The sequence below is a fragment of the Myripristis murdjan genome, chromosome 17, assembly GCF_902150065.1.
Source record: "Myripristis murdjan chromosome 17, fMyrMur1.1, whole genome shotgun sequence".
In the NCBI taxonomy this organism is placed as follows: domain Eukaryota; kingdom Metazoa; phylum Chordata; class Actinopteri; order Holocentriformes; family Holocentridae; genus Myripristis; species Myripristis murdjan.
The window spans coordinates 22,108,290-22,125,690 of record NC_043996.1 but is presented as its reverse complement, the minus strand read 5'-3'; the positions used below and the strand labels follow the sequence as shown (position 1 = coordinate 22,125,690).

Genomic DNA, 17,401 nt, shown 5'->3' with positions numbered 1-17,401 from the left:
ATCAAAGACCTTTCACAAAAATAAATGAATACATAAATCAGTGTATATAAATAAGAGGTAATTGTTCAAGAATCTGCTTGTAACTATCACCAACCTTGTTTACACTGTACTCTAGGAATCTCTCTATCCCATAATAAGTTGGAAAGGGGACAGAGAAGTTTCCCGTTAAATGGCTCCATTTGTTTGAAACAGTTATAAAAATGACAATAATGAAAATAATAATCACCTATAGAAATGAGAGGACAGACATAAATAAATGTGTTCAGGCATGCAGGTGTGCATTGTAGCTTTTTGCAATATTTACAGATGGGAGTTAGTATATGGACCAAACTGCGATGCTTAGCACAGTTTTGATGAGGTTTGAGATTTTTATTGGCATTTTGAGTAGTTTAGAATATTTAAGTGAAACTTACACTCCACCATATGCCTTCTTAATATCAGCTGCTACTGACATTTTGATATTTTGTCTTCTTGAATCAGGAAAGCTTTGGTGTTCATTAATGTAGGTCAGCGTCTGGGATGCCTTGTGGAATTCTGGGAAACCATCCATCCCAGGCGCAGTGAGGTTACCTTTACTGATGCACTTGAACATGATGACCGCCACACGTGAATAATTACTGTGGGATTACTAATCACTGTTGGGTCACTGTATCCAAACTCAGCTCATTAGTTTGTTCAAGTTTTCCTCATAAAAATAAGAATCGACCCAAACCCAAACCAAAGCCTCATTATTTGACCACGTTCTTCTATGTTGAGTCCAAACCACCTGAAATGTGATCACGTCCTCCAGCGTTGCTCGATTTTTTTTGCTGATGAAATTCAAATCTGGAAACGTTAAAGGCTATTTACAACACAGGTGGATTTTTCCATTCCTCTCTCCATCCAGCTGCAAGTCTTCTGGATTAACACAGACCCTCCGTAAGTTGTAGGTTGTTGCAGTAACTCGCTGATGATGATTAACTTCGCTTTATGAAAATGTCACCTGTCATTATGAGCAAGAGGTCTGGCACAACATATGCTCTAACACATGTCATAATGCCTCTTCTGTTCAGAAGCAATTCATTAACTCTGTACAGTACAATGTGACTGATGTAACAGCTATGGTCTCTGCACATGCTTGAGCTCATAGCCAAACGATTTGTAATTACCTAATTATGTCTATGCAAATAGCAGCCTCATTTGCATAAACCATGTTTGAAGGACTGGGGGCGAGCAGGCACAGGGGGAACGGTTTTTCCTACGACGCTTTCAACCACAGTGTAGCAGGACAGACTCGCACTTTATCCTGTGTGGTCATTTGATCCAATTAATTAATCAAAGGCTCTGATGTTATTAGTCGTTAATTAACAAGAGAAATTACAATATAAAGACTTTGGGCCTCATTCACCAACCGTTTTTAAGAGGAAATTTTTTGTTAAAACCCCCTTATGCAGTTTTGACGAAAGATTCTGACATTCACCGATGTTTTATTATTTGGGATTTGTTCTTAGGTAAAAACAGAATCTACACACAATCAAGAGCACACTTACGCACACCTGAGGGCTGGCATGTTTATGAAAAATTATTGGTGACTGGATGTTTAATTTTACCGTTTTACCGTTGTAGAATATTATAGGATTTAAAAAAACAATATCTTTTTAAATAATTACTTTGTGATCTTTTAAAATACACACTACACTGACACCTCAGTTCACATCAGTTATGTTAATTGGGAATCATGCCATTAATAATATATATATATTGTTTTGGCCTTAGATTGAGATCAAATCATTTTTTTTTACTACTTTTTTTTTTTTTACTTCATCAGTTGTGTGTCCTTCTCCACAGTGTTCACTGAACGAGTGATAGCACCCCATCTTTTAACATCTTTTTTTTCTTACTTTATGTCCATTGCTGACATTACTACTGGCGTTCACTTCCTGCAGCAGAAACTCCACTTCACAACTATTTACTTTTTTATTATTTTACGATTGTGCTTCGTTGCCTCACTCTCTCCCGATTTCTGTGTGTGCGCACGGCCCTGCAGTCTCATGCCCTTTTATGGGGACTGGCGGGGCGTTTACATATGCTAATCAGGATCAACCGGCACGTGCTTTCAATTTATGAGGACAATGGGATTCATCATGATAAGAACACAGGTGCTTACTATTCCACGGTTTTAGGACACGTCATGAATCTGACGTAGATTCTGTTAGGTGTCTGCTCAAGAACAAATTTAAGAAGAAACTCGGAAAGATGCTGGCAAATGAGGCCCTTTTTTTGATAGAACAAAATATAATCCTTGTAATCTTGCCTAATCCAGTCTGCTATTTGATATGTGGGGAGGGGGTCTTCAAAATTGAATTAACTAATCCTCTGTGGAAGTTACAACGTAATGGCTACTGTGATAATATGACTGTCAGACATTTAACATAATCAGAAAAATTATTACAGTTTATAGGTCTAATCAATTCTGCTTCCTTGGTGCAACCCACAGCCCTGCCGCTGCGACAGCGCTGTCAAATGACAGATGTCTGACAGACGCTACTAATGTAGCAATCCCTATGCTCTGGTGGAGGGCCATCTCTTCAGGGGGAAAGCGATAATCCAATTAGCTCGACACCAACTTCAATTATCTGATTTAGTTTGCGGAATCGACTACAGGTCACAGAGAATCAATAAAGACTTGGAAGCCTCTTTATTTGGACTTACAGTGAAAATGTCTTCATGCGGGGTGTGATGTTTTAACACATTAGAGGGGATTAAAATGTATAATTTACCACTTTATGTTTAGAGACAACGCCAAATAGTGAAATTGGAGGCAGAGAAAGATATAAAAACAAGGGACACAATAGGAAAAAACAAATTGAGGAAAAAAATGTATTCTTAATGCTATTTTTTCTTTGCCTGATCCCATACAGTGTTTCTTTCTATACTGTCCAACACACCTTCAAAAACTCCAGCCTCCACGACCTGACTACAATTTCTGGCTCTCCTTAGCCTCAAATAGCGTCATACTTGTGTTTTCATCTTTTTAAAAACCTGAACAAAGCTAATTATTCTGTTGGCTGGCCAGGCAATAAATTGGAGGCATTAAAACACTTTCATTATGGAGATTAAAAAAGCGATGGATGGCTGATTTCTTAAACTGATGAGTATACAAGGGAAAACAAATCTAATTCTCCATGCATAGTAATGCACATGCGAGACGTACTGTACTCACTAAGGAGGCAGGGGAGCATGTGCAGTTAGCATCCCATGTGCCCTCGCCACATCACGGCAGCAGTATTACACCCAGTGTCACCGTCATTACATGCAGATACAGCGCACTGATATTACCTCTTAACGCCATGCACAGTGTGGCAATTCCACTCCATAAGACGGAGTAATTCTGTTCCATGTGAGCATGACACTTCGGGGTCAAAGTGTCCTCCTCAAAGACAATAAATATGAGCATGAACGATGTGCCGAGGTATCGCTGCTATCTTAGAGGCATGATGAGCCTGTGAAAGGGCCATTAGCGTCGCTGATATTACTCAATGGCTGCAGTTAGCACACGGCTAACAGAGGAACGACCACCTTGTCACATTAACATGAGCATTAACCCCCTGACCATATCTATCCACCAGCAATACCATCAACAAGTTCTTGCCAATTAGAACCAAATTAACATAGCCAGGCCAGTGGGCAGACAAGGAACGCAATTTAAAGCCAATAGAGGAGTCAACTGTGAAGAATGAGGGAAATATGATTTGCCTTAATTAACGTGGCATAATAAAAAGGAAATTAGAGTGTAATGGCTATAGAGGTACAAAGAGGAAGAAAAGATAAAGAAGCACGCTTTCCCTGACGCCTGTCCACCATTTACATGCATCATAAAACCTCTCAGTTACTGATGTTGTTCAGCCGCTTGATGGCTTTCGGCAGCAACACAACAGCACTTAACACCAACTCTTTTGGACTAATAAATAATTCATTGATAATCTAACAATACAAAACTGTTAACATGCTGAGCGGCTCGTTAAAATATATGCTGAGGCGATATCAATATCATGATGTGAGACAAGATGCTGTTTGGGATTTTAAATATTGTAATATTGCGATACAAGTGTTGTCTTTTCCTGGTTTTAAAGGCTGCATTACAGTAAAGGGATACAACTCTCTGAGCTTACTAGACTGTTTTAGCTGTACAATTATTTGTCTCTACCTGCATGTTCACCTTATCCACGTTATTACTGATTGTCTATCAAAAACTTAGCCAATAGTCAATCCTACAATATCGTCACATTATCGATATTTGACATATTAAGTCAAAGACATTGTGATGTTATTATTTATCAGTGCAGGAGTTTCTCAGATATTCTTTTGACCTGAGAGTTAAAACCGGAACCTGAAAGAGAGGTGGGTGACCTGCAGATGATGATCCCTCTATTGGGGTGCACACGACACGCGGCAGATGCACCACTGGGGACCTGTGGACCAGATTAACACCTCTGGGGTTTGACGCCAAGCCCAGCTGTGCTGTGTAAATGGCAGCGAGCAACACAGTATCTATTCTGTCCGAGCGCCTCACCACACCTCTGGAGATTGATTTGAAGAATGCCTGGAATGCCTGAAATGCCTGAAAGGAGTTGGCAAACTGTTCTTAGCCTTGAGGACTCTCTCTTTATCAATCTGTGTGTGTGTGTGTGTGCACGTGCGCATGTGAGCACCGGCTGAAATGATGGCAAAGTGCAGGGGACATATCAAAGGTGAGCTATTGTTTTGGCGTGCAGGATATGCTGTTGTGTTGTGCCGTGTTGTGTGCACGCATCAGGCAGTCACTTAAAGAAGTGCTTGCCGTTCCTGTGAATTAACGAGCAGTTGGGAAGAACAGGCCAAGGCGGTGCCATCTGTAAATGTCACAGGCACTGCTTGCTCATTTTACACATCATTAAAGCCAATATTCCTAACCTGTATCAGAGCAATCAGGAGCAGGCCATTACTGCGACAGGGGCCCCAGGGGAACCACGACCAAACTCAGAAAGGGGAGAAAAGGGAGAGAGAGAGAGATAGAGCACACTCTTTATCTATCTGACACACATGCACACGCAATCATCCACACACACACACACACACGCACACACACACCTTAGCACAGTACTGTGCACATGCACGCGACCGAATGCACACGCACACATGCAAACAAACACGAGGCACACCTTCCAACAATGAACCAAACACATGAAATCAGCACCGACACCACTACCCTAATAGCTAGTGCATTTAACAACAGAGCAAAATGAAAACAGGGCCAATTATACATGTATCTGTGGGCAGTGTGTATAGAGCCCAAATGAGAATTTTGTTATTCCTTTCCCTCCATACTGTGGCATTCAGAAAGCTAAGCCATTACAAGAGTGGAGGCTCCAGGGACAGCTTTCGGAAATGAGAGCGATTCAGGGAGTGACAAAACAAAGTATTGAGATAAACACCCACCATTAGCACAGGCAGTTAAACCTCCATTTCCTAATCCTCAGCTGGACTCCAGAGGATATTAACCCTTGGCACACTGAGGTGCAGGACAAGAGGATCCTGCTTTAAGCCTGTGACACAATCTATAATCTTAGCTCCATTTTGACAAACTCTGATATTCAAGATCAGGTAGTGCTGATGGAGTTGGGTCTTTTTCTTTCTTTTTTTTTTTTTTTTTGGGACAGTCCCGACTCACGGCAGGCACAGGTCCTCTTGCTGATGGTGTTGTGTGTGTGCACAGAAGGAACTCAATTTCTTGCCTCCCAGTTAACTGCAGATGAGGCCGGGACATCAAGATTATGTCAAACGCTGTTCGTTCATGACCTCAATCTGGACAAACTTGTCAAGTGTGAAACATTCAAAGTTCAGGAAAGAGATCACAGATGTGCCACGGCCAACAAGTGCTGCAAAGGCTATGGCGGCATGGCACAGCCTTTTCGATAAAATTCCCTTGGTGGACTATACGGTAGACATACATTGCAGTTCAATCTCAGCGCAAGTTGGTTTAGGGAAAAAAAATTCCAGTGAATAGTTGTCAACTTTATAACATGGTTATGTGCAATTATTGCAACTAATTTAGCATAATTATTGGTTGTCCAGTTATTAGGTTTCAAAATAGCCTCTTGATAATGAAAACTGGTGTTGCGTAACTGGGCCAATGGTATTAGTGGATCTTTTCCCACAGGTTGACAAGCAACTTGCACAAGACCGGACATTTAATAATAATTGAATGAAAGAGTAAAAAACGTGCAAATGTATGTACACATTATCATTTTCATATATTTGACACATTTTGATGGATATTTGAGTAAAATCTTTCAGAACCGCAGTGAGGAGGCAAGTTTGCCTGTAAAGCCAAAGTAAAGTTTTGCGGGCACGTTATTTCCCCAGTGAACCTCTAATTCTTCGATGTTTGCATAAATGTCATGACATTTTGTTCCTTTTGGGCAATTTAGTCTACATTTCTGATACATCTGATATGCTGATTTCACAAGGGCAGACTGCATACTCATCAGCTACCGTGCCACAAAAAAAGCTAACATCAGTATCATTCGTTTTGCATTGTAATGCTGTTAGAGCTGCGAGCCATTAAGCGTGTAAAGCCATTAAAACTACACAGTGTTGGATTTCCATTTTAACTGAGGTTGTACTTTGTGTCACAAAGAGTCATTGTTTTCTAATGTTTGATTTATAATCACTGAGTTTTTTTTGTGGACGATTGGGATCAATGAGGAGTTCGTTAGGAAAGATTGGGAGGAGAAATATTTACAATTCTTTACGTGCTGCACAACTCTTCAAATATTATTTCTACCCCTTGTTGGGCAACTGGCCACATCAACTCCTTTAACTATCACACTAGTCATCTTTTAGATATCTCCCTCGGCTCCTTTCAACTTCACCTTGCTTTTCGACTTTTGTGTGCAACAATCTCCCCGTTATCTAAACATAATTCACCTACAGCGTGTGCAAAATTTCTATAAATTGTGTGGTGGATTTTTAAAACTCTGCTACCATGAATTAGCAATTCTAATTCAATATTTTGCAAATTCTATTCTAGCAATGTTCTTCTATTCTTCCGCTGAAAACACAAGTAATCTGCAACTTGTACAGAAAATATCAATTCCTGTCTTTCACAGCAAATTGACGCCGCAGATCCAGTGCCTTGTTATTGACTCTAATCTTGACCAATTTATTCTTTGACAGAGGGTGTAGAAACGTAGGAGGTTTTTTTTTCTTCTTCTTCTTTTGTAGAAATCAACTTTCCATTGTTTTGTGGCTGTGGGTTTTAAAGCATCAGCATAAGAACAACAATGCGGTGATAAGCACTGAGCTACCATTTTGTTCATTTGCCACAATAAAAACAATTGCTTTGGCACTTTTCTGCATCATTTTGTACATTCTGGTTTTCCAAGATTATTTCAGGAATCACAGAGCCACCGATTCCTGGGCGCCTGATAAATTTCGCCTCCCATTCTCTTCTGTAGTTGCATCAGTTACAATGCAGTGCAAGAGTCCCTGCAAATCAAATGTATAAAATGTAACAGGTGTGGGATATGTAAATGTAGACCTAAACATCTACACTACATGCATTTAGCCTCACACTTAATTCTTTTTTTTTTCATGTTGACTTCTGTGACTTTGACAGCAGAAAATATCCCCATCTCTAAAACCAGAAGGATCAGGTAGGCGCCTTTCTCCTCACAATTCCCTTCATCCTTCCATTCCTCCGTCTCCCACCGTATGTCCCTGTCTGTTCGCATTGAACGTGTTAAAACCTCCAAAACAATGAGTATTTGATACACTTTCTTTAAAAGAGAAATACATTAATGATGCTCCCTGACAGTCTGCATTAATCAGAGGGGGCTCCCCTTGAACACAACTCTTTATCGGCCATCGATTTTCCAGTGGGTTTATGGCGAGCGACACACCGAGAGAGCTCGTCGCCAGGCGGCTGCTGGGAAACACATTACGGGGCTGTCAGTTGTCTCGCCATGCATCCTGCATCATTCTTTAAGCACATGAGAAGTTCATTACACCACACAGCTCTGACAGTGCATGGGATATTAGGGACTGTGTCCATTGTGCATATCCTCAGTGGAAGTGTAGCACAGCTGACATGGCAGAGAATTCACACATTCTATAAATATCATGCCATTACAGTGATTTGAAGTTTTTTTTTTTTTTTTTTTTTTTTTTTAAAGCTGCTACAATTCAAAGGTGATTTTGAGTCAACAGTTAAAAAAATATTACTTTTCAAGAGGTGCCTCTAGTGTGAAAGATGCACTGCAAAAATAATTCCTGTTTAATTACTGCTTGTAATTTATCTCTTTCACAAAAAAAAATCGATACATTGATGCTTTAAACATGTGCTATATGCGTCAGCATTTCTCCGAACAGTCACCTGGAGGAGTCGTGCCATGTAGTGCCATAGTTACCACTGATGGTGTAGCAACAGTTTCTCCTGGCTCCCTTGTACATCCTGTACTTCCCATGTTGACCAAAACGATTTCTCACCTTAAGATGCTCACGCTGTTTTGATTTATGATGCTTCACAACTACTAAAATTCAATTTCAGCCTGCATTCCACGCTTCTGATTGCCCCGTAAATGAGATAAACTGATAGCAATTTATTCAAGGATCCCACCTCTCCTCTCTCTCTCTCTCTGTCTCTCTTTCGCTCCTGTTCTTGCAACAGGAGACGCACCTCACATCTTAGACTTGGGTGACTCCAATATTTAAGCAATATGTCTGTATTCCAGAGGCATTCAGCAGAACAGACAAGCTGATGCTAATAGAAAATCCCACAAAAAGAGAGATAAAAACAATGTGCTTGTTTGATGACGTGAAAAACATTCAGATTCTGCCTCCTCCAGTCATTTTTACATGTCTAGATAAAAAAAAAAGTTTTGCCTACATGCACATAGAGTACAACCTAACGCGTGACTTTTTTTTTTTCCTGACAGTCTGACGGCACTCTGACGTATTTCAATTATTCCGAACTACTTGAGAAATTTGCAAACTGGATTTCATGATTTTGATGCATCCAGGACCTCAAGTCGCTAATGCCAGCCATCACTCATTCAAGGCTCTGACTAATGTCATTAACGTGTGATTGTGACAGCAGAGGCCCATTAGGAGCTAAATAATGGCTTATAAGTGAGACTAAAATCAAGGAACAAACAGCAAAGGACAACTCTAAAAGCCTTTGACTTCCAAAACACTGCAGGATTTGCTTTAGAAACAGTGGATCGCTTCTCCACATGCACAGCATCACATTACGGTACATCTTCTCAAAATGAAAGAGATTAAACTTTTCAAACTTTTGAAAAAAATTATTAGATCCGAGAAACACTTTGACTGCAGTGACTGCCATCCCTGATGCTGATGCGGCCACATACCGATTTAACAACAGAAGACACTTATCACACCACTTATCTCTGAAATGTTGATGATGTTCACTCCAGACAATGTGGTCAACAGACCCATTCAAACTTTAAAGAGAAGCTGTCAGAAACCATGATAAAAAAGTATAATGATTATAAATGCTAAGCCCCATTTAGGAGGCGTCAGTGCCATTGTTGTTGATATCCAGTGTATCAATCATGTTGATTGATCATCCCGCTCTGGTGACATCAGTTTTATGGCCTCTGAAATGTGCCTCAGTGTTTTCACAATGCCATCCAATTAGAGCACTCCATTCATCATTGGGCTGGAGAATCATTATTAATTGGGTGGAGAGCTGACTGCCACTCCCCTGCTGAGGAGGGCCACGGCTCCTGGAGATCAGACCATTCATACTAGGCTAAAAGAAACGGGGACTGTGAGGGCGCCGTGTGCGAGGGGCCACACGGACATACAAAACTCCACACCTATATCTAGTTTATTATACTGAATATGAATCATCTATAATAAGAATCATGCTCTTTCTGCGCGGTGACTGGGTAAATCATAGTGTATAGAGGTAGAAACAATTTTGCATCACTGAACCAGTTAAATTTTGTCTGGTTTATCTCAAATTCACCAATACACCAATAAATAAAAAAAATGAAAAAAAATGAGTGGAAAACAATAGGACAATGTGACATGTTTTAAAAGTCTCGAAAGTTTCACAAATGTTTCAGATGTTTCGATCATTTCACAATTACTAGACAACTATGAATTGTAAATTTTATTTTATTTATTTATTTTTTGGGGGGTGAATTTTACCTTCATTGCCTGCAGAGAGGCCATCTGGCTTTGTGATGCCTGTGCTCTTTTTCCGTCTGTGTTTCTTGCGATTGGCGTGTGGTGAGGGAGGCGGCTCCAGTTTCGGACTGGTGGCACTGGAACTGCCAGTCACTGGTTCACTCATTCCATTGGCTGAAAAAAAGAAAAAAACAAAAACAGGAGAGACAGTTATTAAAAAAATACATATAACCTCATAGAACCTGCTGCCAACTTCATGGTGATATTGTATACATACTGCACAAAAATACCATTTTAGCAAGTCATTTGGTCTCATATTCAGCTTTCAAATGTTAGTCTTATAATAAATGAAAAATCTGTCAGTGAGATAAGGTCCCGCTTGTTTCCAATGCAGTTTCACTAATTTCAGTATTTTTTTTCTGGGAATAAGTATAGATATGTTGAAACAAGGCAATATAAGACAGATCAGCCCATTAGTATCAAGAAAATTCGGGAAACAACTTGAGAAAATCAAAATGAATATGAGAATAAAGTGCTTGTTATGTCGGAGATTTCTGCTGTGTGACAGATGTGACGCTTGAAAAGGTGCAGGAGAAAAATGTGGAGAAATATCTATCAATGCACATATACATGAATCACTGGCATGACCAAATTATAGTGGAATGAAACTAAGCATAAATAATGATTTATATCATGCAAAGCAGATTCAGGCATCGCCAGTGGCACCAGCTTGGGACAAAATGGGACTACAGTAGTGAGAGTTGAAAATAGCTTGGAGTGGTCCAGAAGTAACTGTGCTGCTCGGGCTTCAGACAGGGTGAAGGACAGGTATGGGGCTATCTGCTAACAAATAGTTATCTGGCTTGGCCCCAGGCACAGCTCTCTATATGACTGTCTGAGAGTGACAGGAGGCTAAGAGCTGGCTTTGTTTCTTGTAAGTGATTTTATAAATGTGATATTAACCTGTGCAACCGTTGGGCAGGGCATGGGAGGGATGGAGCAATAGGAGGGGGTTGTCAGCTTGCCATCTTTCTGATTTCCTGACATTTGACATCACTTTCCCTTCTTTCTCCCTCCGGATGCCATTATGAATCTGGGAGCGGGGGCCAGGGGCCTGAGGGAAGGAGGGAGGGAGGGCCACTAGATGGGCCCCATATTGCTCTCCTCTTACCACCCTGTGTGGTGCTGGCAGCCTCCTCCATTGTCTCCCATCAAAAGCTCATTGTAGTGTAGCAAACTCCATTCATTTCCCTGTGCACCGTCCCAGCCCCAGGGGTGGAGGGCGGGAGGACAAGGGGCTCAGGGATTATTGCTGTTGTCGTTGCCAGTTGCACATGCTATAATGTGCGGCACTGTGCCATTAGCCAGTGTACAACATTAGGCCTAATTCGGTCATTACCTTTAGGGAGATGGGGCTGTCTTGGAGGAGTGGGATGGGCTCAGCAGGGGTTTGAAGATGCTAAAGTGGGGGAGAGTAGAGCTCTGAAGGCCCGGGGATGCATTGTCTGAGCGTGGGCAAAAATATAGCAGACAACACCTGAGACTCATGTTGTTATGGTGGTCATTGACCTATAGGCTGATAGGAATACATCAGCAAAAATGTCATTACTGGAAAAATAAACAAATTAATATCAATTTGTTTGACTGTAAAGGCTTAAAAGAACTTTTAAGTGGGGATTAATATTTCAGCGTACAGAAAACTAAATAAAGAATGAGTTCTATGGCAAACAGATCATGTTATTGATTATATGCAGTCAAATCAATAAGCATAACATTGGTGCTCGTGCTGGACTACATACATTACACTCTCTGGTGTTTTGAATGGCAGCACAGAGCCACACATGTAGCAGAGCCGAGTCGAGGCGTCTGTTTCAATTTCCCTGCTCTCCTACAACAGCCCCCCTGAGACGAGTCATTAGCTGGCTCAGACAGCTGGGGGCACAGGGGTCCTCCATGTGCCCCCCCTCCCACCCTCGCCTTCCTCCTCCCTCTCCATCCCAGCGTCTGTCCCGCCAGCACAGCTCCGTATGGCGGGTGGAAGACTTGAGCTCCAACCTGCCTCTGACGTGACAGCCAGCATTTGTTTAATGTCGCTTGAGGTTAAAGGGGAGGGCTGCCCCTTAGGGGCCCCAGCCGTGTCATAAACACCTCTAATTATCAATTTCTGCCCCTAATGTTGTGGAAAATGACCCTGGCTCTGCTCATCCTGCACCTGAAACATATATGGGGAGATACACCTCCTTTTGTTTGTGCCAATCAGGCTTTAAAAAAACCTTTACCAATTTATCATAGGAATATAAATGGATATAACCACATACACACCATTGAGCAAGAATATCAGGGTAGGTGAAAGCAAATCATCTTATGTAATAAGAGGTCTCTCCTGCCCGTAAGTGGATCTCGATTCTAAACCACCCATGTCTGGTAGATTATATTTCTGAAGTTGAGAATTATGAAGTCAGAACTGGACTGATTCTGTGAACACAGAGTTCGCTGTGACATTATTAGCTAGCTGTTACTGTGTATGAGGAGCCATCAGGACCAAGCTGCGTAATGAAGCACACTGGGGATCAGGAGTCTCTTTCCCACTCAGCCGAGCTCTCCTGGGCAGCAGAATAGGTATCCGCCTAACCTGTGATTACAGTGTATTACACTCCCACCACGGAGATGACAGTTTAAACATGCTTCAGGATGAAGGCTGTGGGTGAGACAAAGAGGGGGCTGCTAACAGCTTTCTGGCTTTGCCAATGCCACAATGAGAATGAATGAGAATGAAAAAAGGGTGAGAGGGAGGGAGGGTGGAGGGCTAGGGGGGAGTCGTTTCATTGTAATTCAAGAGGCTCCGGGTGAGGAGCACTGTGATTCCGCCAGGCCCCTTGACATGGCAGCCCTGCCTGTCCTCAATCAAAGCCAACGGCTGCAATTAATGGCAAAAATTAGAAACAATCACCGCCTCCCCCTTATTATCCTCAATTAGAGTGTACTAATCAAGGCCTGATCGCGCTCCGCTGCTCTCTCCAAACTAAATGTCAAACTTCATTACGGCCCGGTGTAGAAATCAAACTCCCTACATGCTCTCACCCTCGCAATGGGAGGCCAAGATATAAAACAGTGTGACGGGAAAAAGGCTATCCCTGCATTAACTACCTTATACACAACCTTGAGTCTGGATGAATATATTGGAAAATGCATCGCGCTAATAAAATCTTTAAAACATTCTGATACAGAGTTGCAACATAAGAAGTGTAAACCTTTCATGCTGGTCTACATTATGTTAGGACTCTGATATTATTCACTCTTTGACCATGACTTAAGTGAAGTCATTATCATCAGTGAGCATGTCAGATTGCTCGGGGGACTTTTTGAGCTTCTCGCTTTTAATTCAGGCACAAAGACTGAGGTGTACCAAGGAGAGCAGGATCTAAACAAGCACCCTGTGCCTCCCTAGATTAAGAATGGGTGTCTTTATGAATGCAAGCAATAGAAAAATTGGGCCGGGATTTAATCAAAAATCTGCGCTCAATATTCAAGAGACGTTACTACCTCTGCTTCTGCCTTTGCTCAATAGGTTTACAAATGAGGACATTCTTTAAATAATATGGAAATGGTTACCTGGCTAAGATGCATTCATTCTTGAGTGAATCATCAATCTGCTGTTTTTGCACCTCGGAATCACATTTTATGTTAACCTGCAACCTTCACCAAGGATAATGGAGTGATTGGGCTTGGTTGAAGTCAATTCAAATGGCAAAACATGAGCACCCCTCACTGTGGAACACCCTCTATTGATTATTGAAGGCACATTACGATGAAAGATAAGAGGTCGCATTTCAATCAAATTGATGTTTTCTGATACCCAAGTCACACTTTACGCCAGACAGCCACATTCTCCCACTTTAATTCAGATTCTCGATTTGTAAGGGGGGCATAAAAATCAACAACATATTCCGAGAAAGTTTCCGAGGCACTGTTTTCCACAGTACAGTGCAAGCCTCTTAAATTGTTTGACTATGCACTGATTACAGAACCTCCTTTCCGAGGACCGGAGACGTATCTATCATTTGACAAAATGTTTCTAATATTATTTTCAGCTCATTTGCCTCATTCAAGCTCATTTGTGGTTACCTTAAGAGTAGCAAGAACATAATTGAAGAAAATAAAATAATGGAGCAAATTGTTCATCTGATTTAGTTGAAGACTGGATGCTGGTTAATGAGCTATGTTAATATTGAGGGCTTCTCAGTTTACCAAACATAAAAATGAGAAATTCCAGGGCCCTCATTTCCATAGATGAGGGTGGCGGCGCGAGGTTTAGGAAGTCCTATTTGTCCTTTGCAGACTTGCCGCCAAACACACATTCACAAACATCCAGTGTGAAGCCTGTTCTCTCCCACACACACATTGGAATACAGACACAAACACGCTGCATGGAAAACTCACATACAAACAGCTACACAAAAAATTATGTTTGTGAGTGAGGACATACACACACACACACACACGCTCATTTATTTGAGGACCCCACGAATCTAAGTAATTCTGCTTTGGGCATGCTGCTGATGGGAGACAGGGGTAGGGGGTGATGGAAGTGCCTGCGTCCAGGCAGAATTGATCGTTTGGCAGCTCCAAATGAGAGACAGGCTTGTCTGCGGAACCACAAGGGCCGTGCGGTTGGACTCCAGCAGCGCTCGTAAAGTGCGCTCTTTAAACTGCCGGGGCCCCTGGGAGCCCATGGGGAGGGGGGGAGCCGCCGCCGTGCTAATGAGAACTACCAGAGTGCAAACATGCATGGAAATGACTGTTATTCTGTTGATGTGCATTTAAGTGCTTTTTTACTGCCAACCACAAAGAGAGGGAAATAACTGGTGATGAATGGTACCCCCGAAAAGCATTCATTTTCCTCTTCGGAAGAAAAGAGAGAAAAACGGGGGTGGGGGGGCACTGAGAGAGAGAGAGAGAGAGAGAGAGAGAGAGAGAGAGAGAGAGAAAGATGGAAGATAAAGACAGAATGGGGGGGCAGACATGCATGGTGAATGTATTATTTTACTTCACTCAAGTACACTGACAAGGCACAGTGTGATGTAGGAGGGAGTGGGGATGGCAAAAAAAAAAAAAAAAATACAAAATAACTGCCACTCTTCCCCTCCTTGCTTCTTCTTCTATCAAAGTACCGCAACCAAAAAGGTCACGGCGCTCACAGCCCTGATCACCTAATTATGAAAATGAACGCCGTGGCACCGGTCTGAGAAAACCGGGTGATGGCATCCGCTTCGAGGTACACCTCTAGGATCAGATCCTTTTGTATGCGTCTTATTCACTGCCACTTTCTGTCCCGATTGTAATTTTGCATCCATTTTATTCCGCTGAGCATGGAGGGCTCAGAGATCGCAGAAAAGAAGGGGATGGCAAAAAAAAAAAAAAAAAAAAAAAACAGAAAAAGCAGAATGTGGGGAGGGAGATAGAGATGGTGAGCGAGGAGGAGGGTGTGTTGGGTGAGGACGGGATGTCTTACGGGCTCCGCTGCTCGCACTGGTGTTGATGACGGCTTCATTCCACTGGTCAGCGCTGGACACGGAGAAGGAACGCTGGTGCATGCCATCCTTGCCGCTGCCAAACACCGACCCGCCCGACTGAAGAGACGTGCTGCTGTTCGAGTGAGGAGCGCCTGGAAAACAAGCGATGGACAGACATAAATGAGTGAATCCCAATTTGTTATGTTCCCTGCAACCATTTCGTATCACAAACTTAGACTGGCATAGTTTTCCTGAAAAAGAACAAAAGAAAAAAAAAAAGGTCGATCAAGAAGTAATAATGATGTAATTAAGTTTAGTGTTTATGGTAGTTTCTATAGCAGTGCAATGCTGCTGCCACCTTATTTGTGCACATCTCTCTGTCCCCCCCCTCCCTCCGCCTCTGCCTCTAATTAGCCCTTAATTAACAAGATACACTCTGAACGCTAATTATCTCGCCTCATCCCTCTGACTGCCACATCCATCTCCACTGGCGTCAGCAGGCGTTCGCTCCCTAACTTCCAATCAGGCGAGCCACGGACGCCTGGCTCTCTTTACTAATTCATGGGCTAGGCTGCACCATGTGGGGTCCTTTCCTCCTGTTCCCTGGCAGTCGAACACTCCACAACAGATCCTAACTACTCTTAAAAACTCATCGATACACTTCCAGACAAGTAAGTGGAATCAGATTAACTGGCAAAGTTGGGGAACAGATTGAATTGAATTAAAATGAACTGTGTCACTGAATAAAACTGATTTTTCACCCTGTAAAAAAAATATATTCGCCCTATAAATTAAACAAAAAGCATTGTTCTAGTTCGGAATTGAAGATACTGTTGCACAAGTGTGAAAAGCCATAGCGCTTTGCAGTATCTATTAACAAACATTTGACACACACCTACAAAAAAAAAAAAAAAAAAAAAAAAACTAGCACTGTTGGTCATCCAGTGAATTAAACTACACTCTATATTATGTAAATGATAAACTCACGAAACCAACATAACTTTATGTTGTAAATATTTTCACAGAAATGCTGAAAGAGACTTTGTTTTGCTGAAAAAAACGCATGATCTCTGATTTTCTTAACTATGCGTTTTCAACTCACAGGTATGACACATTGAGGCCTTTTATTCAGTAATTACAAGAGAATATCAGTTTCTGATTGAGGTGACAATAACAGAAAATATAGTGTGTGTGTGTCGTGTGTAAAGTAAACTAAGCGGCACGGGTGCTTGTTAGGATAATATGTCCTACTCATTATCCAGAGTAATAAGTGTATCAAATTCACATAATCATGTCTAATTAGTATCAGTAATTATCTTGTTGGGCCCAGGAATATTAATCTTCAGGTCCCAGAGGGGAGGGAGCAGGATCGCAGCAAGAATGGGAGAGAGAGCGAGGGAATCATGCTGAGGAGCACTGACTAAATTAGCATGCTCAAATCAGAGCAGAGGAGGAGGGGAAGAGAGAGGAGAAGTAGGGGTACTGAAAAGAAAATGTGAAACTTTGTTTCAGGAAAAAAAAAAAGTGACAGGTGAATGATACGACAAGAGATCACAACTTGTGAAAAACAAAAGAGGCTTCTGAGAGCGTTTTTTTTTTTTTTTTTTTTCCCGGTGCTGAGGTGTACGCTGCCTCCATAAACCATTTATAAAATAATATTTGTACAAAAGCCAAGGATCATTAGAGTTGCACTAGCATTTCTAGCACGG

The 17,401-nt window shown here is 41.8% G+C and overlaps 1 protein-coding gene across 3 annotated transcripts in view; it reads right to left on the bottom strand.

The window, feature by feature from the left end:
- The window catches only part of agap3 (ArfGAP with GTPase domain, ankyrin repeat and PH domain 3), a 125,663-nt gene that overhangs the window by 18,078 nt on the left and 90,184 nt on the right, over positions 1-17,401 (bottom strand). For all 3 annotated transcript variants that reach the window (XM_030074030.1, XM_030074031.1, XM_030074028.1), the window contains exons 12-13: positions 15,692-15,844; positions 10,201-10,353 (exon numbers count right to left, since the gene is read on the bottom strand). In XM_030074030.1, the coding sequence (XP_029929890.1) occupies positions 10,201-10,353; positions 15,692-15,844 (306 nt within the window). The remainder of the gene's footprint in view (positions 1-10,200; positions 10,354-15,691; positions 15,845-17,401) is intronic.